Genomic DNA, 21,376 nt, shown 5'->3' with positions numbered 1-21,376 from the left:
CCCATAAAGGTTAAAAGACTATTTTGTGACTTAAGTACCCCCAGTTATCAACATTTTCAACTATAAACTAATATCTCATGAGGTTTGGTCACCTCATAAGACTTACATTAGTCCTAATTTCACATATTAAGCTAACAGTGCAAAACAAGTCTATGTAATAAAAGTGCAATGATAAAAAATTATAAAATAGACATTTTAAAATGTTCCAACACGAACTGAAAGTTTGCATTAAACAAATAACAGTGCATACCTTACATCCAAACACTGGCTGTAAGTTTCAACTACTGTCATAAAATTAATGTTCATTGGATAACATAACAGCACTGTAACAAAAATTTCTACAATCAATCCTTACAACTTCTTGTGACCAATGAAAACCCATTAAATGGTTACAACAATGTAATGCCAGAGGAGCCTAACATCTGAGATAAACTGCTACAACACATTATTGCTTAGATATAGAGTCAAATAACAGAATACAACCTGTAGAAGAGCCAAAAAAAACACTAGTGTTTATGAAGATACAAAATAAAATGAATACCTGTATCATACAATAAATAGATAATGTAACTCTATATAAAACAATTAGAAAGAAAAACAATATGTTAAATATACTATGAGAAGTTAATAACAACCAATCCAACTATAACTTCTGTTACTTAAACCCAAAAAGCAGGTAAATGGAAGTAGTAAATAAAGTTAAATCTTGCATAAAAGCTGAAAAGCAAATGCAATATCATTAAAGAAAGGTCAGTAATAATAATAATTACTTAGAAAATAAAGCTACAACACAAGTAAAATGGCAAAAAGAGTGATCAGCAAAAACTAGTGATGTAATGTCATACTATATAATGAACTGTTATATAACTAGTATTAAATTATTCATCAGATCTTAAATTAATAAAGATAAAACCAATGGTAGTTAATACAGTGAAGGAGTTCATCATTACCCTAAAAATTTGCAAAAGAATTAAAGTGTAAATGTAAAAGTTTTGAAAATAATGTGGTATTCTGTAAAACTTTAAGTCATTAATCAACAACAAGAATACTATGAATTTCCCATGAAAGACACTTTTAAATTTTATCAGTACACAGACTAGCACATCAGAGTTCCAAAATATGCAAAGACCCAAGAAGTAACCAACAGTGCAGTCACGTGAAATGAATTCATTCTTCACAAACAGTTACATTCACATACCACTCTGAACACCCATATCCAGTCAAGAAAATTTTATTCAATAAACAAAAAGTCAATAAGATAAGGCATATACTATTTTACTGAATCATAAATATCTCTGTTGAACACAACTACATATGTTGAGCTCCTGAATGTAAAAGTTTCTTAAATTAAAGATTTATAATAAAAACAAACACTAAAGAATAGTAAATATTATTATAAACTATAAAGTACTGTAGAAGTTCCTGAATAATGAAATAGAATATAAAAATAAAGAGAATAAAAACTTAAAAATATTAATTCTCTTAGAATAAAACTGTACAGTTTAATATTGTGGTAAGGTTTATCTCACTATAAAACCTACACAGAAGCAATGAAGAATGAGGAACTGATATAAACTAAAGTGAATCATTCTTTAAAATATAAAGTGATTTTAAAAGGAAGAAAGGATATTTTAAAACATTTATTGAAGATCCAGATAAAGTCGTGTGTAACTTATCTCAGTATACACTTACAGAAATACAAAAATAAAATATTATATACAGGATTAAAATTTGCAACTACACTTGAAAAATTTGATTAATGTAATAGATAGTGTTACTAGGGGCACAAAATTAACACTTAGTCTAGAAACTCCAGCTTAAAATAAACTCAATTTTTTCAACAATAAAAATTCTTAAAAAATGTATGTCATTTCTGTTTCTTAAAATCATATGAGAAGTTCCCATTTTGTACTGCCCTATATATGGAAACTTTATTTATAATACATGCTACATGTCTCTCATGCATATCAACATGCATTATCTCTCCACCAATAGAGAGCACCAACATCACGTGATGCATGTAACTTCCTCAATGCGTCACTACTAAACTATCATTTTGAAGTTTGACAGAAGATTTATGCACTGGAAGATTGTATGAAGGAAGGTGGAAAGTTGAGAAGATAGAAGTACCTATCAGAAACATATTTTCAGTTCAGGAAAATTAAAAGTACCAATACGGTACTTTTCTCCTCTCATAAGATTAGCTAGAATTCCATATTTATTTGGAGGAGGGATTGGTGTGAGGGAAGAACAGATGTATCCCCCACAAAAAAAAAGGCATCCGAAAAATACCACAGTATATGAAAGAAACAGATAAAATTATCAGAGGAGGGGAACCACTTCAGAACCAGGTATATTCTTGCACTGAACTGTTATGAACAAACATGGCAGAAAAGGAAGGAAGCACATTCCAGTGAGAGGAAAAATCAGGAAAGTGACCCCAATCAGATAAATAAATAAATACCTTAATGCCACAAAAGGAAAGAGAATAAAGGAGGATGTATCCCATGATGGGCTGTATTCAATAAGCCAACCACATTTAAAACCTCCTCACTGGGTACCAACATCTCTGTGAAAAAGAGTCAACTGAGGATTATACCATCTTCACCTCAAGCCCTAAAACTGTGGATGTGAGAAAACAACCAACCTCAGGGTATGACACAGGAGTGGCATTGAGCTAGGGATCCAGGAATGTGTCATTCAGTATCCAAGGGATATTCTTCACATGCAATCAAGTCCCGTGATCATGAGCTCAATCAAAAACATCCAAAAGTCAATAATAGTACTTTCACAAGAGAAAACGAGGAATTTCCCAGGGCAGATATGGAAATAACCTCTATACACCCTCCATTGCCTACAACACAGAGGGGAAGAATCGAGGGAGATAAATGGACAATCCCAAACCCATGTGAAGATTTATGTGGATTGGTTCACTTGATATCCAAAACTAGCCTGCAAGTTACCAACATCTGCACAAGGGTAGGATGAGAGCACCAAATTGAAGGACTAAACTGCATTAAGACATATCACTATGCTGTATATATCATTAACTCCACAGGATGGTAGACCTTCCACACTGGCAGGCCACCACCACTCTACACTGAATTAAGCAGTTGTATCCAATTGTATGGAACCCATCCAGCATGATGCCTTCATGGTTATCACCCCAGCAGCTTGGAAATGGTAAATGTTGAGGATTGTCATACTCTACTGGAAAAAAGTGAAATAGATTTAGTGTCTAGAGGGATTGTTTCACCCAAACCAGTGCAATGAGTGATCACGAAATCTTATTTCGAAAAGCAGACCAAACTAATTTACTCAATCAAGGTATGGAAGAAATGGGCAGTTACCCACCTTCTGCTTTATCCATGCTATTCATGGATGGTATAGTTTAGGAGGCTTACTTATGAAGCATATATCATGAGATTATTGGCCCTCCAGTGGTCTTGTGAAGCACGCTATTTCAAAGGTAAACATGCTGGGCAGTGGAAAGAGTACACGAATCAACAAGGTATACTATGCAGATTTGTTTGTGTACATAAAGAATACTTGATCAGACACCACTTGCCATAGCATAGAATCCAAGACACAAATTTCAAAGCAGTGGCCCCTGAAGGAAAAGAAAACATTAATACAGACTTACCTAGTGTCATAGCTACACTGAGGTCTGAAGTATAATCACAGGTGGTAGGTGATACCCCGAGGAAGCAGAAACAGTAATAAGATGTCAGTAATGGGAAATAAACATCTGATGGATAATTCACATGCCCAAATGCAGAATCTCCTGCAAAAGAACAAAACGATGGCAAGCATGGGAAAAGGTGAGGTGGTAGATTTGGTGGGAGGTAACATGGAATAAAATACATTGAGAAGGGAACAAAGAGGAACAAACCAACTGGATTAAACAACAAATCCAACTAGTAAAGATTTGTTTGTGTTTCAATTTCATGGAAAACTACATGAGGGCTATCTGTGCTAGTATTTTATAATTTAACAGTGTAAGACTAGAGGAAAAGCAGCTATTCATCACCACCCACTACCAATTTTTGGGTTACTCTTTTACCAACAAATAATGAGATTGACTGTCACATTATAATGCCCCATGGCTGAAAGAGTGAGCATGTTTGGTGTGACGGGGATTCGAACCTGTGACCCTCAGGTTACAATTCGAGTGCCTTAATCACCTTGCCATGCTGGGCCACAAATAAAGGTAAAGGGAGAAACATCCCAAAAGGAAGAGGTTTGCCAAGGGATAAACAGATGTCCACAAAACCCTGAAGAAAGATGTGCATGCAATATAACAACAAAAGACATTTACTGGGCATAGAAGTATATCCAAATCAGACAGTGGCTAGAGATGAGAAATAGAAGGAAGAGAAATGAGTGAAAAGGAGGAGTTGCCCTCATGAGCTCCAGACGTCTTGAGAAGGAAGGAATGATCTCGAGAATGCAAAAGGTATATTAATTGGTAAAGTGTGCAAGTGATGTCAATAGCAAGTATATCCAACTGATAAAGCCCACAGGCTAAAAGGAGGAAATATGGCTTAAGGGTAAAACAAAAAACGTGGAGCAATAAGCTCAAATACAGGTAAGGGAAAGGAATAGAGTAGAGCATTACTGATCCAATCTGGAAGTACCAGATGCAAATGCAGCCAATGTATCTGGACAAATATAGATGAAGAGGATAAGGACAGAGGAAAGAAAGACCCTGAGGTAACAAGAAAAACAGAATGTATGAGATAGGGCTGACCAATACCCAGATATTGAAGAGACAGAAGACCTCTTTTCAAAATTTTATGAAAGAAACTCAAAGACGCCAGCAACTTTTGGACGAGAAACCAGAAACCCCCAACCTAGGGTTCAGATGCAAAAGAACATTCTGTTTCCATTGATATACAGCCATGAATGAAGGATGAATGAGATGAGCTAAATAAAATGCCATCTGAAATGAGAACTTGGATCCCCTCACCAGAGAACAGACAAAACCCAGGCATGAAAATAGAGGATGTGATGTGTGGGAGGCAGAACCAGGAGGTCGGGGAATAAGGAGAGAGGAACAGGAGAGAACAACTATAACTGAAGCAAGCAGGAAACCATGGTTGAGCAGGACAGTAAGAAGAAATAGGAAACACTTTGCCCAAAGTTTTATAAATGAAGGAGACTATCCAATAAAGTAATTGGATAGGAGATAAGCATAAAAGAACTTTACTGACCAATCCTGATTGAAGGCATCTAATGCCAAAGCTCAAGGATGGGGAACAAGAGACAAAAACAAAGGTAACTGGTGACTGATGGTAGTAACAAATGTATTGATATAAGGGGTATCTCACAGCTTGCAAAGCCATTGAAAAACAAGGGAATGAAAAGACCACTCTGTTAAGTAAATAAAGTCTAATTGGATAAGACAATCTGCTACAAGATTGAAAAAAAACCTGGTTTGTGACATGCCATCAAATTAATGTGATGATCATGGATCTAAAGGGAAAATCTAAGGTAAGAAAACAGGGATCTCTACTAAGTTCCCATTTAGTGATTGATATAAGTCACCATTATTGAATTATCAAAGTGGATCATGACCACCTGACCCCTGGAGATAAGAAGAAAATAACCAAAAGCCTAATAAATAGCAAAACGTTCAAGATCATTGATATGAGAATGTTCTTCTGCAGACCAATGACTTGAAACCACAAGGTAGTCAACCCACACATCCCAACCCTAAAGGGATGTATTCATGATCAGATGTAAATCTAGCCATAGAGAAGGAACTGAAAGTATGAGCCTTACAAACCACCATCAGAGATCATTTATAATATATAAATAAAAGGTGATGGGAGAATCCAAAGGATCCCTAACAAGGTTTTATTGATCATGGAGGACCCACTGAAGGGGCTGTATATGAGCCTGACTGAGAGGTGTGAGAGGAGTCACTGAAGAGCACATCCCAAGAAAGAGATATAATCTCAAGAGTATAAATTGAAGGAGCACATAGGGTGTTCTGAATGTCCCATTCCATAAAACAAGCCAAACATGAGAAATATGGGCCCAAATGAGATTAAAAACAGACTTTTTCAATTTGATCAGTCAGCCCACTCAAACAGTTTTGAAGGAACTGACAAGCATGACAGACTGACTTCTATTAAGAATGAGCTAGAAAAAGCCAATCATCCATGTAGAAGTGCTTATGTCTTCTGCCAAACTTCAAAGTTAAGATTTGGTAATAGTGCATAGAGCAAATCACATGCATCATGTGCTGGTAGTGCTTTCCTATTGGTGGGGAGATAACATATACTGATTTACATGAAACACATTGGAATATTAGATTCCAATAGAGAGGGTGCAGAAGGGTTGCAGCATGAGCTATACAAAATTTGCATATAGAGAGCAACACAAAATGGAATTACATATCTGCAACCCAGACTAACTACAACACAGTTCATCTACCTAACATGTCTGTAACTCCATTCGTATAGGTCACAAGTTCACTTCTCACTATATATGTAACTGCAACTCAATTCATACGTCTAATACATTTGTAATCACGTCTCTAACTCATTTCACATAGCTCACAGTTCACTTGGAATTCATGCAGTCAACAATTAATTAATTTATAATTACATGTATGTAATTCATTTCAAACAGTTAACAGTTCATTTGCAATTACATGACTATTAACAAGTGATATTACTATCATTTCACCTGTCACAACTAACTGCCACAGTTAATATACAAAAGTTACTTGTAATTGTGTGTCTGTAACATGGTTCACACAGCAAATAATTCATTAATCACTACATTTGTCTGAAACAGCTCAAATAGCATTCTTCCTGTCCAGACTAATGTTGATTTATATATAAACATGTTATTGAAATGACTAGTCAAAACATACAAAAAAGACAGGTGAAGCTTATGTCAGTCTGCATATTTTAAATACAATTCTGACTATAGATATGCAAAATTATAATTTAATGAATTAAAAAGGTTCTGCTAACTTTTTCACATGAGTGTTTCTAACAAATATAAGCAAAAATTTATTAAATAACTTTGATAAATACAGTTTTCTTCTTTTATAATTTACATTTCTTTCTCTAATAGAAGGAATGACCAAGTTTAATATTACTTTATAGCAACAAGAAAAAATAAACAAGAGTTATCAAAATAACATGATTTTTAATTCAAGTGTTGAGATGTTTTATTTATAAATATACAGGGTTATTATAAAGTCCTCGTGCAGTTTTGAATTTTCATAACTTCAGTTCTATACATGATAAAATCAATCTGCAAAGAACATTGAGAAGTGTGATGCATTTTATTTTATCATGACTTAGCAATACATTGATTATTTTAATTTTTTTAATTTATTCATTATTTTATTTGCAAAAATAGGATTGACCCATGGGATCAATAGAAGAGAAAGTGAACTGTGTCCTGTGGTTAGCCAAAATAAAATCTGTCATTACAGTCCAAAGAAGATTTAGAACCAATTACAATAGAGATGCACCAAACAGGAATTCCATAACTAACTGAATGAATAAATTCAAAGAAACAGGTTCTATAAATGATTTTTCAGTAACCTCATTTTCGAACCATTTAATGTTTTCCGATGAAGTAACATTTCACATCAGTGGTAAAGTGAACAGGCATAACTGCCACATATGGGGCACTGAAAAACCACATGAATTTGGGGGACATGAAAGAGATTCTCATAAGATCAATGCCTGGTGTGCATTAGAAAAGAACTGTATAACTGGGACAATCTTTTTTGAAGGACAGGTTGTTAATGGTGAGAGTTATTTAGAAATGCTGTAAAATCACTTTATTCCTGAACTTACACAATTAGGACTGATAGCAGATACAGTGTTTCAACAAGATGGTGCACCTTGTTGACACTTTGCTCTCACAGTTAGGCAGTTTCTGAATGAAAATTTTCCTAACACAGATGGATTAGGAGAGGTGGACCACTCTCCTGGTCACTATGGTCACCAGATTTGAGCCTACTGGATTTCTTTTTATGGGGACATGTAAAAGGAAGTGTTTATTCAATAAAACCCCACTCTTTAAATGACCTGCAGACTAGGATAACCAAAGTGATTTGGGATATTTCTGAAATTCAACTGCAAAATGTATTTATAGAACTTTGGAATCACATCACGGTTTGTATACATAATGATGGTGGACATGTTGAAAATTAAACTCTCAAGAATAAATTTATGTAAAAATGTAATGAATTCTTTCATTAACCCTTTTTACAGGTTGATTTTATCATGTATAGAACTGAAGTTATGAAAATTTAAAACTGCACATGGCCTTCATAATGGCCATGTACAATTTTTATTTTAAAAATGTGCACTATAATCACATCTGAATAAAACAGCTGAAAGAAATATAACTTTGAAAATAAAAAAATACATAAAAATGAGATTTCACTTTCTACAACAAAATGTAAGATTTAAAAAAACTGGTTTACAACAATTTTGATTTACATTTACTTTACATAACAATGTTTTATAAAAGTGTACGATAGATTAGATAGATTCAGAGCTTACTGCACACTGTTAACTGTTGTTCTTTTTCTTTGATGATAAATACTGGAGTATCCAGACCAGAAGGCAATTTTTTCTGAGAAAATTCTTTGAAACCCTTCCATGTTGCAGGATGGTGTTTTAGCCCTACCATTTGGTGATGAGGCTTTGGTAATGCTCGATGGTTAACACTTGTTGGAGATACTGTTTCACTGTCACTCTTTATCTCTCTCCCCTGAAATTTTGCAGCTCTCAGAGTCATGATAGGATGATGAGGAGACATCTTAGCCAACTCACTTCTGTGAAGATTAATGCGCTCTAGTTGCCTGGCTAAAAGATAACTTGGTTTAAATTGATGGCATCTCTGGTCTATCAATTGAAATGAGGAAACATGTTGAGACCTGGTAACATCAGGTGTCAAACTATGACTGGAGGGTTCACTCAGTGTATCTACAACTTCTTCTGAGTCTTGACATCCACATGGACAATACTGTTGTAAGGTGGGATAATGAACAATGCTGGGAACTGACCCATCACTCCTTTCTCCTTCCAGAGCCATAAGACTATGACCTTTAAACATGTGCTTATCTATGTAATTCATTCATCATGTCCTGTCTTTCTTCTCTACTCTTAGCTTAGGGTACAAAGAACTGTTAAAAACTAGAATCAGTAGCCTGCAGACTTTAAATATCTGTATAACTGTATGCAAACCTATCAGATTCATTGCTTGTGACTTCAAAAGCAGATTCTTGTTTTTCCCCAAAATCAAAATGAAGAATAACTTCCTGATAAAAATGAAAAGAACCGTTCACATGATCTTCTGTATTAATCAAGTTTATACAGGGTTGTTGTGAGTTACTGATATTCTATGCATGTTATTTACAGTTGATGAGAGAGTTGATTCTGTTACTTTGATATGACTGTAGCCATGATGCTTACCAGCATCCCTTCCTCCACAAGATACATCCTCACTTTCAACTGCACACACTTGGTGCTGAAACTTCTTAATCTTGTATGTTGGTTCTTTTAAAGAAAATTCATCCTTTTTAAACTGTTCTTTATATTTTATGTTGTCTCTAATTTCAAATATGATTTTCTATTTGCTAAAGCTATTACCATTCCCAGTAGCAGTCCCTTCTACAGGCTGATAACCTAAATTGGAAAAATAGTGAAAATAAAAATAAATACAGTCATTCAAACACACTCCAATTCTTTTTTCCTCTGAACAGTTTTATGAACTATGTTATTTCTGCAAAAATTAATGTTTTAATTTTTAAGAACCAAAACAATTTCTTAAAATTCCTGAGGATGCATTAATGTAAGAAAAATTAAGGCAGTTCTAAATCTGGTAATGTACATATATACACTTAAAGATAATTATATATATTCTTTTAACAGTATAATAATGATAATTTGTATTAAAAAAGGGGAGTGAGTACTTGGAAACTAACAAATATCAACAGAACAATGAATTTCACATAATCAATATTTTCATTCTTAACAATAACACTTGTAGGTAATTTAAGTAGGTGCACATTCCAAAATGATATTTCAAAAAGGCACAGAAAAGAAAGAACCTGTCAAAATATCTTTGATCAAAATTTTTACATTGTATTTGAAGAGAAAAATAAAACTTCAAGAATCAGTATTCAAACTGTATTATTTGAATGTTATAAAATTTGTTACACATTTTACTTACCAGTTCCAAAATCAAAGAAGAAATCATCTACATTGTTTGACCATAAAATTTTGCCCCAAACTGAAAATTCAAATAACTTTTTTGACATCAATTAGTTTTGTGGAACAAATACTTGAAATTAGTTTTTTTAATCTAAATTAAACTACTAAACAGTTATTTCTTGTTTCTGAAAACATTTGTTAAAAGGTAAACTTGTACCAACAAATGTATTATTTTGTCATAAATTACATGAAAAAAATATTCAGTATAACTACTGTTTATAGTATTATAATTTGGTATCAATTTTTTTTCTTTTACGTTTCATTATGGATGAATATGAATATATAGAATTTTTTTCTGTTTTTCTAATTAATACTTATAAGATAAATATATAAAAATATATAAACAGAAAAAAAATTTATACTAATATTTATCTTGTGATAAAGTTATTTTAGAAGCAAAAGAATTTTTTCCAAAAATTTTTGTATTTTGATTAGACAATAAAACATAATTTTTAATAATTGTATTATCAAATGTTTATTTTGATCTAAAATGTATTTATATATTGTGAATAATTTAATACAATTTAAAACATTAATTTTTGGACATTTTTCATACATAACTTAGCCTGACCACCAGGACATACACAGTCAGGGGGTTCATTTTGAATAATGAATATATAGAATACATTTTTTGTTTAAAGGATTACACTAGTCATTTTCATTATCCCCATTTTTGGACTAATCAGTGTTTACCTTTTTCCATTCCATGTCTTTTTCATAATAAGTACAAAGCTGCTGGGAAAAAGACATGCAAGTGATAGTCACAAAGTCAAATGTTTAGAATGTGAAAAAGTCATGGAAAATGACAATAGAAACAGACATATTCAAAGCTGAAACAGTGATATGTTGTAGAGTGGTAGAAGTCCATAGTTCTCTGAAATCGTATCTGAATCACAAAAAGAAGATATCAAAGCTTTTTGTTCTGCTCCATCTACATCATCACTCATGATGAAAATCAAAACTACTGAACAGTCAGTAGATTTAGAGACTGATTCAAACTCTCAAGAAATCAGTTTGACTAACCCAGTTTTGACAAACACTAAATATTTATATTTATTTAACTCCTAAATTTAAATCAACTTCAGGCTAATCAAAATTTTAATAGGTAAAATAATAGTTCTCACACAATGTTCTTAGAAATAACAAACATATGATAAGTTAGGATAACAAAAATACTAAAATAAAATCAGATTTTTGTCTTGTTTTTTTTAATTCTTCACAGACTTATATACACACACACACACTTCTGATATCATTACAAAAAAAGACTATAATAGCAAGAATTCTCCTCCAGAAACAATGCTGTGCCTAAAGCAAACTATGGTGGGAGAAATGGCTGGTCAAAATTATCACCACAATGATCATGTTCAAATTGGGGAGAAAGAATATTGACTGAATGGACAGGAAGATGCAGTTTAGTGTGCACGAAGGAACCTGCAACACATTGAACAATGACTGATGCACCTTTTACAAACAAGTCCTCATTACATAAAAGTCCTATGACAGGAACATTGTTACTATTACAAGAGAGAGTGGAAGTTACTGTCACTTGAGAATTTAAAATGAGGGGAAACACTATTATGATTATGATTTCCTGCTTAAAAGTAAAAAAAAAAATCCACACTAGTTACATGAATCATGAAGTTTGAACCAAGAAAACATAAATGAAATTGAGCTTGGTAAGAAACCATTGCAAATCTCAAGTGATTAAATATTTTGATACATGTCTATTCTAAACAACACCAAACAAAATAATGAAATTATACCGAGAGCAAGCACTAATTGGAACATGTGTCACTCTCCTATTGGTAGATGGCTACTGCACATAATGATGGCATCATGTATTAGCACAGATCACATTAAACATGTTTTTTTGGGTAAAAGGTAGCCCAAGGATAGTAACATTCAAATCTGATAGGCAGATGCATAAAGATTTAGTTTGGTTTGAATTTCGCACAAAGCTACATGAGGGCTATCTGCACTAGCTGTCCCTAATTTAGCAGTGTAAGACTAGAGGGAAAGCAGCCAGTCATCACCACCCACTGCCAACTCTTGAACTACTATTTTACCAATGAATAGTGGGATTTACCATCACATTATAATGCCCCCATGACTGAAAGGGCGAGCATGATAGGTGTGACGGTAATTTCAACCAACAAACGTCAGGTTACGAGTCAATTGCCTTATCCACCTGGCTATGCTAGGCCATGTCTATATGACTAGGCAGAAAATTTCATAATATTAAAACTACAAACTTGAGCTCAAAATTGTCAAATACAAACACCATAGTGGTTCAGTTGTTTATATTTAAAATGAAGTAACAAATTTTATATTAATTAAATTTAAATAATTCTCAACAAGTTAGAATAAACGATTATTTTTATATCTTTAGATATTTCCACTAATTGATCAGCTGTAATTTAACAAACTTTACTCTAAAATCTGAAGTTTGATTCCTTGTGGTGACAGAGCAAGGATAACCTATTGCAAAATATGTTGTGAAATTTATTGCCAATAATATTATCTAAATTTAAAAGTCTAATTGAAATTTTTTTTATCTGTTCTATCCCTGTAATCCTGTAAAACTAACAGTCTATCTTTAACTCCACAATAAGAGATGGTAATAGTTTTTTTTCTTTATGTAAACCATACTGATACATATATTTGATTTCTAAATTGTTATTAAATAACTTACTTGTAACAAGAGAATATTAGAGTTACATGAAATGTTCTTGGTTAAGTCACATGCATAACAACTGTCCCTTAGTAATAAAAAAATAAATATAAAAATTATCTAAGCATACTTTTTTTGGTTTTCAGGTTTTGTGCATTTATTATAAGTTTCATTGCAACTCATAGTAACACACAGCATCATCTGTCAAATTCTAGATGTGTGTTTTCTGTTGATAATTTCAAAATTTTCATGAGTAAAGATAATCATTGTAAGACCAATTTTACAGTTGTAAAAAAATATTGCAAAAAGACAATTTTTCAAATTCTTTTAGCTAAATGTTAATAAAACAAAATTTTTCTAAAGCTTGAAATCACTTATAATTTTATTATTATGTGAAAGATGTGCAACACATTACTGAATGTTGTGGCATTTTTTACAAAACAAATAAAGTTACATCAATCAATCCCTGTTACTGAAAACAGAGAAACACACATATCAGCTATGCCTAACAGAGATCTATTGTAGATGTAATCCTATGGGAGACTTGACAAAATATAAAATCACAAGAAATAATAAAGTTGTTGGTAATTTTTAGCTGTGGAATAGTGGTTTATAGAATAGCTATGAGTTTTTTGTGTTTTTTTCCAAGTACAAACTTTTAGTTTGTAGCTCTGCCATCTCTTGAGTGACTTCAGATCTAATTACAAATTTGGACTCAGGATGTCAAACCCAAGATATCACAAATTACTTTATTCTACTCTTTCTTAAAAGCTTTTCAACTTGAGGATAAATTGGTTGATATCTTAATAAGTCATAAAATTGGGTATATGTATATACATGCCCTATGCTAGGTATTACTGGCTCTACACAATAATTTAGCTTATAAAAAATAAAGAAAAAAGGTCTCATAGATTAAATTATTCTAATCCTGCTTAAAAAAATTTCAAATTTAGAAGCTATTAAGGATTCCCTCTTGTTTTAAGTATAGTTTATTAGCCTAAAGCACCTACAACATCTTTTTAGCATTAACAAATGAATAATTAACAATAGATGAAAATATAAAACATTACCATTGTCAACAATCTATTAAATATGAAAACATAAAAGAAATTAAGTAATATGTACAAGTTCACAATATGTTTTCTCTATATAAGTATGCAATTATAATAATCTTTTTAAAAGCAACTATAATTACAAAAGAGGCATTTTTCTGAAGTGGTACACATGTTTTGTGCACTTTTTATACTGTTGTTTACCGAGTGAATTTTAAGTCCATTCACTCAATTAGTTCTAAATGTAATTTGAGAATCAGCATTATAATTCACCTACATGTATAATTAAAAAACATCTTAACAAGTAATGTAACACTTCAATTATGTCACACTAAAAGTGAACAAATATTTCAGACTTGTAATGCAGAAATAAATTTGTGAAAGATCAAACTTTTACATGCAAAAAACACTCTTTAGTAGTCCGAGAAAACCTTTTTTTTTTCCTTTAAACTGACAGAACATTAGATAACAAACTAAAGCCACTAGACATAGCTCAAGGTCAGGATCAACGATAATCTATACAACCTTTAAGGACTGAGCAAAATATACAATAATAATAACTGCAAAAATATAATTAAAATTATAACACATTACAACTACATATTTGTAATGTTAAGAAGTTTCAGGATTCTTACTTCTAACAGTTTATTTCTTTAAGAGAAATCAGTTGTGAAGTACATTTGAAATCAAGGAGAAAAACTGTTTATTAAGCAGAAGTAATTTTCTTTTGACATGGACAAGTAATGTGCATTTGTATAGTTTCAGCTACTCCTTCACTGGGATGTTAGAAAACTAAATTCACTCTGCAGGAAAGTTAGTTATTGAAATTAAGTTCTTTAGGATATAATTATCTTGTAAGATGTTTAATTTAAATATACTTTGCCTATACATATACACATATACACTCACACATGCCTGAAAATGTTTGCAAAAGTTTATTTTTCTTGTATTATATACAGAGACAGGAAATTAATATTTTTTTGCAAATAATATGTATTTATGTATTTCAACTAATGAAAATGTTTGAACAGATATTTATTTCAGAAATATGTACATTGCATGAGAAGTCTTTCATAAACAACAACTTCTCACATAATGGCTTAAAAACGGAAACTGTTGGAGTTTCCATTTTATGTAACATGAATTTAACATACTGAAATCTTGGAAAGTAACATTCCAGTAGAAGAAATGTAGAATCAAAATGCCAGTTTAATTTTTCATGGTAAGTGATGAAGCATAAACAGAGTGCCTGTAACATGCCAAGTTATATTAGACAAATATAGACAGTTGTTTGACAGGTAATTCAGTATAGCTAGAAGCCTGCAAAATAATCCAGCTACAAGTTTGAGTATAATGATAATAGATCATGGTCAGATTTTTCTGCAGTCTCTGAGGAATTATTAGAAAGTTTGGCATATGTTCTACCTACTTTAGCCCTGAAAGCACCATTTAGTATAACACAAAATTAAATGCAGTTATACCATCAAAATTACATATGCACATGTCAGGGTGTATCATGAAGGGCATTTACAAAATTGACATTGTTTATTTGTTTTGAATTTCGTGCAAAGCTACTTGAGGGCTATTAGCGCTACCCTTCCGTAATTTAGCAGTGTAAGGCTAGAGGGAAGGCAGCTAGTCATCACCACCCACTGCTAACTCTTGGGCTACTCTTTTACCAACAAATAGTGGGAATGACTGTCACATTATAATGCCCCCACGGCTAAAAGGGTGAGCATGTTTGATGTGACCAGGATTCGAAACCGCGACCCTCGAATTACAAGTGGAACATCTTAACATGCCAAGCCACAAAATTGGCATAAGATATATAAAAATACAACCTATAATACATAGAAACAAACACAAAGAAAAAGGTCCAAAAAATAGAACCATTATGCATCACAACCAATGTTTTATTACCTTATCAGTACAGCACAGTACAGTACAGTGTAAGCAACAATCCCTATGATAATACAGATGTACTTAAAATAATCCATTTCATTCTCATTTGCATTCGTGTTTGCACACAATATTATCTGTATAGATTGTTGTTGGGAAAAACATTCACTCTGTATGTGTCCTATCATTTTTGGGGCCCCATACATGTGGTATAATAATTTGATAAGAACAAGTTACATTACTCTTAATAAAGATTGTACAGGAATTATGAGTACAGTAGTCATACAATAAAGCTGCAAGATGTTCTTAGAGCCATAACATTTTTACAAGAGCCATCTATATTCTATACAATTTGTGTACACTTCATATATATTTGCATCAAAATAGAATTTAAATATAACTGCAGGTCATCATCCCAATGTTAAATGTTAATCAACTTTACAATGAATTTCACTCTAATTTGATATTTACACAAGGTTCAACTACAGTATCTTTAAAATGCCCACACCTATCTGTAACATGTTAATTCTATGCAACTAGTTTATACATAACATTATATTTATATTACTTTGATTAAATTAGTGTGCAACAAATAAATTTTAATGTTTTATAATAAAAAACAAAACTTCCGATAATTTTCCTAAATATCAAAAACAATAAGTTTGTAGTAATATTATTACAGTTATTATTTTAATGTAATAAACTGACTATTTGCTAAAACTTATTTCTCAACTCATTAAACATACATATATATACACACTAGAAAAATAGATTATCAAAATACATATACAACTTTTGTTTTTCACTTGTACGAAATCTTATTAATCTCAAATGTCTCTCATTTAATTCAGCATAAAAGACCTTAAATTATCTTAGCCGTACACATACTCTTCACTGAAACATCCTAAAACATGTGAAACTGTAACAGTCTGTTCAGTCTTAGAAATCAATCTAAGTACTTCTTTCTTAAACTATCAACATAACTGTAACCTGAGATTTCTCATTTACAGTTGTTTTAACCAATATTGTTTCTTTTCCCTTATTGTGAACAGTAAAATTTTGAGGCATGTTAAAGAACACAGGTATTTGATATGTATTACCCATACAACTAACAGGATAATCCTTTAACATGGTGTTGAAATTAAATTAGTTTTTCATTGTAATTTTAAAGTAGCTTTTGCACCAAGCTTTTACATTGCTTCAGAGCTAGCCCATTTCATTTCACCACCCTCTAACACCATCTCAAGCTTGCTTCAAATTTTGTTTCTGATATGTTTAAATTTTTGGAAGTTCTTTGCCTTTAAACTGGATAACTTTTCTTGTTCTTGAAAATTCTTTGGCATGCTTCCAATTAAAATACTGAACAACACATATGTCACGTTTTTTTAAGTATTCTTTTTAAAATCCACAAAATGCCTTTCTTGTACAAAGTGCATTAAGGAGTTTAATCTTTTATTTCTGCTAATGTCTCACATTATTTTCACTTGAACTACATTTTCTATGAGTAGCACAATTGTTTATTTTTTCTACCTCATGTACCACCATAATTTTAAGAATTGCATCACAACTCCATCGTACTCCTTTCTTAATTTGACAGTTTCTTGTTCCCTGCCTTTCAATGTGGTTACTCATTCTTGCACAAAGATTGAACACTAAAATGAGACTCATTGAGAATGATCATTATAAAATGTAAAACAAGCACAGTCAAAGCAATAATGCAACAGCAAAATCAACACAATAACTGAACAGTCAGCAGGTGAATTAGTTGAAAGAACTAGCAAAAACCTTGAGCATACATCTGTCATGCATGGATGATATCCAGGCACTCAGGAATGCAACATGTTACAGTAGAGAAAGAGGCCTGTGGTCAGCTGCAATTATAAGGCAGATATAAGTTTTACAGTCTAATTATTAATCAAAACACACTGCTTTATAATTGGGCCAATATGGTATACATTTTGTTTTACACAATTAATATTTAAACTATTTCATTTCTTTATAAAACACTGTGATTATTGTCCAACACCAGACCACCTGGGACTGTACATAGAGAGGATAGTAGGGAGGAGGAATGTCTCAGTGTGAGGGGTAACCTGCAATGATATATATATATATATATATATATATATGTGACATGGTGGAGTGTTTCAACCAAGGCCTGGAAATGTAAATTAAGTCCACAGTAGGAAGGGAATTATGTCATCTGCACATGATACTAATTGTGAGCAGGCCATCTCCAACCAAAATCAGAACCACAGATATGCATGTCTGGAAGATGGAAGGAAGGCAGAGTATCATGGTAGGAAGAAATAATTGCTTAGGTATATATATAGAAAAGAATATCACGTAATACTACAACCAAACACTGAAGGCATTGGTAACTGTATGTCAAATCCATGAGAGGAAGTGCAATATACCAGTAACACCTGTAAAATGCAACTGCCATACTCTCAACTCAGTGGTATGATTCATCACTCAAGAGGACAAGTCTCCACAGTCTAGCACCCCAGTGGCTAGAAAGTGGTAATCGGTAAGGACTCTCATTTGCCTCTAGAAGAAAAGGGGAATGTGTTGGAGAGTCCACAGGACCACCTCATCAGAGCAGTACAATGGTTGACCATGATACCATATTTTGGAAAGAAGATGTACCATGCTGCTGGACTGGAGTTGATCAAGCAAAACCTTGGAACTGTATATTACATCTGCTGCAGAAAGTCTCAATGCCAATAGGCAGCAATCTTTGCTTTATAAATTATGTCGGTAGTATAAAGAAAACATTAACAAATCCAAAAGTAAAAACCAGCACATCTGTACAGTACTATTGCCAACTGAGAAGTAATTAACAAGTGTAGATGTGAAGAGGATGCTGGTTGCAATAAGAAAGCTGTTCCACTCCTACTGATGGACAGCTGTTGCATGATCATTTGCGTGGAAAGGAAAAGTGAAAGGCAAGTGATTTTCATTGACGATATGCATAACAGAGGGTAGTGATAATAGAGAAAAGCTATTTTATAAGAGGAGGTAAAATATCATGTCAGAAGAAGGTATTTTTAAAACAGTCTTGATATTACAACTTATCTGGTAGACAAGCACAAACATATATTTTAATATTACAATAAGCTAACTCAATGACCTCAGTATAATTGTTATACAATGCAGTGTTCTGTTTTAACACTAATCACTGTTTCCATAGAAATGTAGTAAATATTCAGTTTTCATGTTCTATAATTTTCAATATGAAAAAAATGACAACTGTAGCTAAAGCTTGAAGAGATTTTTAATACCTTTATGCCAACAAAGTTTACATGCATAAAAAGTGTAAAAAAGTGTTACCATTCCACAAAGCAAAGCTTACAGAACAGTGTCAGTAACTTTTTACATAAGCAGTTAACAAAAATGATAATTCGTGAAATATACTGAGGTGGATTTGTATTTCTAAGAAAATATTTGAAACACTAAATGTCTAAAATTCAATATTTTTTAGAACAGCTTAAACCCTCCCCAAATTCGAGTGACTTCCAAATATTTTTTGATATAATATATATATATATATAAATTAATAAAAGCATTTATGAAAGATGGTTAAGCATATTAATGTTTTCAAAACATTATTTCACTTTTTACACAGTACCCCAGAATTTGAAAAATATTACCTATAACTTAAAATATTATCAAAAGCAACCAGATGTTAATAATTAGGTTTTTCCTTTCATATAACTTAACATTCAATAACGATATGTCGTGTTCAAATTAAATAACTGAAATCATTAAATAATCTGAAGTAAGCAGGATGAGCTACAAATTCTCTAACATAGTGCAGTATGCTGACACATTAGATATTTTCTACATTCTTTATTTAATAAAGTGAACTTTATATTTTTTTTACATTCAAATGTATGTAGTTTAACACAGAAAGTTGGTTACGGAAATAGTTAAGTTCCTTTCATCCTAGTTATTTATTGCACTGTGTCATTCATCTATAGTACCATGCATACCTTTTCCTGGGAAAGGTTTCTATAATGATGAAGAATACATATTTTTCTATTGGAAGTTCAGATGATAAGTTGTGATAAATAACCCCTTACTCTTCTACTGAAATGAACTCTGGTGACATAGGTAGTCCAAGTGCCTTGAGATGGATGACATAATATAATTACTTATATGATGCTGTGCATTCTCAGTTCCCTCTTTCTCAAACTCCAGTCTCCTAACTAAAGTTTACATTCTTTGTTTGGTTAGAGAAATAATCAAAAAAGTTTAATAAGTAGACTTGTTTTTACTAAGCCTCTTAAACAATTTTGGAAAAGTTAATAATCCAATATAGATGCTATCTTTCATCTTGTGTACTTGCAAATTTTGACAGACTTTACCTGTCAATTAAATGTTGTTTTCACTACTTTTTACACTTGAATCAGTTTTCTTGTTTGCTTCAAAGTAATTTATAGTTACAGTGTTCAGATATACTCCTGCAAAGCACTTTCTATTATTCTTATACCAACACAAACAGTTAAAATAATTAATAACAAACAAAATGCACTACTCTATTTATTTAAAAATAATACACCTTAAATTTTAAAAAACTAAATTTATTGCTGTAATTATTAATAGGATATATAATTCCATTTTATCATTTTTTTAGAAAACACAAAATGTATATTCTAGGTAATATAAACTTAAATTTACAGTTCATGGAAAAGCTTTTAAAAATACAATGCAACAGCTAAGTTTGTTAATTTTTAAGAATCAATCTATTCTTTAATTTCATTATTTGAGTTTGTATTTACAGTTTTAAAAATAATTATTAAGTTGTGAAATAAAACTAAAAAAATTAAAATACATAAAGTGCTGAAATGATAACTGGATAAAAATATTTTACTGTTAGAGAGGCTACAAACCAACTAAAGTTTTTTGAGATGTAGGAATAATAACTTAGAAAAGGTAAATCAGTTAAGAAGGTTTATCAAAGAGATTTTTACAACTCATCCTGATAAAGTAATTTTTAACTTGTTTAATTAAGTTTTGAGTGATATAGAAAAATGTGTGTTGGCTCATGGTCTGATATTTGCTATTCCACCAAAAAGTCTTACATTTGAAGATTCTATTAAATCAGAACTGTTGTTGCAAAAATTGTCTAAACAAAAAGATTATACAGACACCAATGAATACTTTTAGAACACAAGAACCGAAGTTAGTGCCATTGCTTGAATAAACGTCTTATTATAATTACAGCTCTGGAAGTGAATTTACAAATATGAGTAAAGGAGAATTTCATGCTATAAAACATTCAAGTGAAAATTAAAATATAGTGATTATAAAAGGAGGCATAGGAAAAGTGTTGTTATTTTAAGTAAAATTGATTATATTAATAAAGATAGACTTTAGACAATAAAATTAACTTTGTAAAATTATACATACATACAATTAAAACTAGTGAAGATAAGTTAAAAATTTACTAACAGATAACAAATATAATAAAGTAAAAAAAATTTGAT

General features: G+C 31.8%; 1 protein-coding gene across 10 annotated transcripts in view; it reads right to left on the bottom strand.

The window, feature by feature from the left end:
• The window catches only part of LOC143234174 (rho GTPase-activating protein 23-like), a 71,114-nt gene that overhangs the window by 39,637 nt on the left and 10,101 nt on the right, over positions 1 to 21,376 (bottom strand). For 8 of the 10 annotated variants that reach the window (XM_076471313.1, XM_076471316.1, XM_076471320.1 and 5 more), the window contains one exon: positions 8,544 to 9,671. The exons of the other annotated variants lie outside the window; for them this stretch is intronic. In XM_076471313.1, the coding sequence (XP_076327428.1) occupies positions 8,544 to 9,120 (577 nt within the window). In that variant the 5' untranslated portion in view covers positions 9,121 to 9,671. The remainder of the gene's footprint in view (positions 1 to 8,543; positions 9,672 to 21,376) is intronic. 10 annotated transcript variants of the gene reach the window in all.

This window comes from Tachypleus tridentatus, chromosome 12, assembly GCF_004210375.1.
Source record: "Tachypleus tridentatus isolate NWPU-2018 chromosome 12, ASM421037v1, whole genome shotgun sequence".
Lineage (NCBI taxonomy): Eukaryota > Metazoa > Arthropoda > Merostomata > Xiphosura > Limulidae > Tachypleus > Tachypleus tridentatus.
This window is presented reverse-complemented; position numbering and strand designations above follow the sequence as displayed.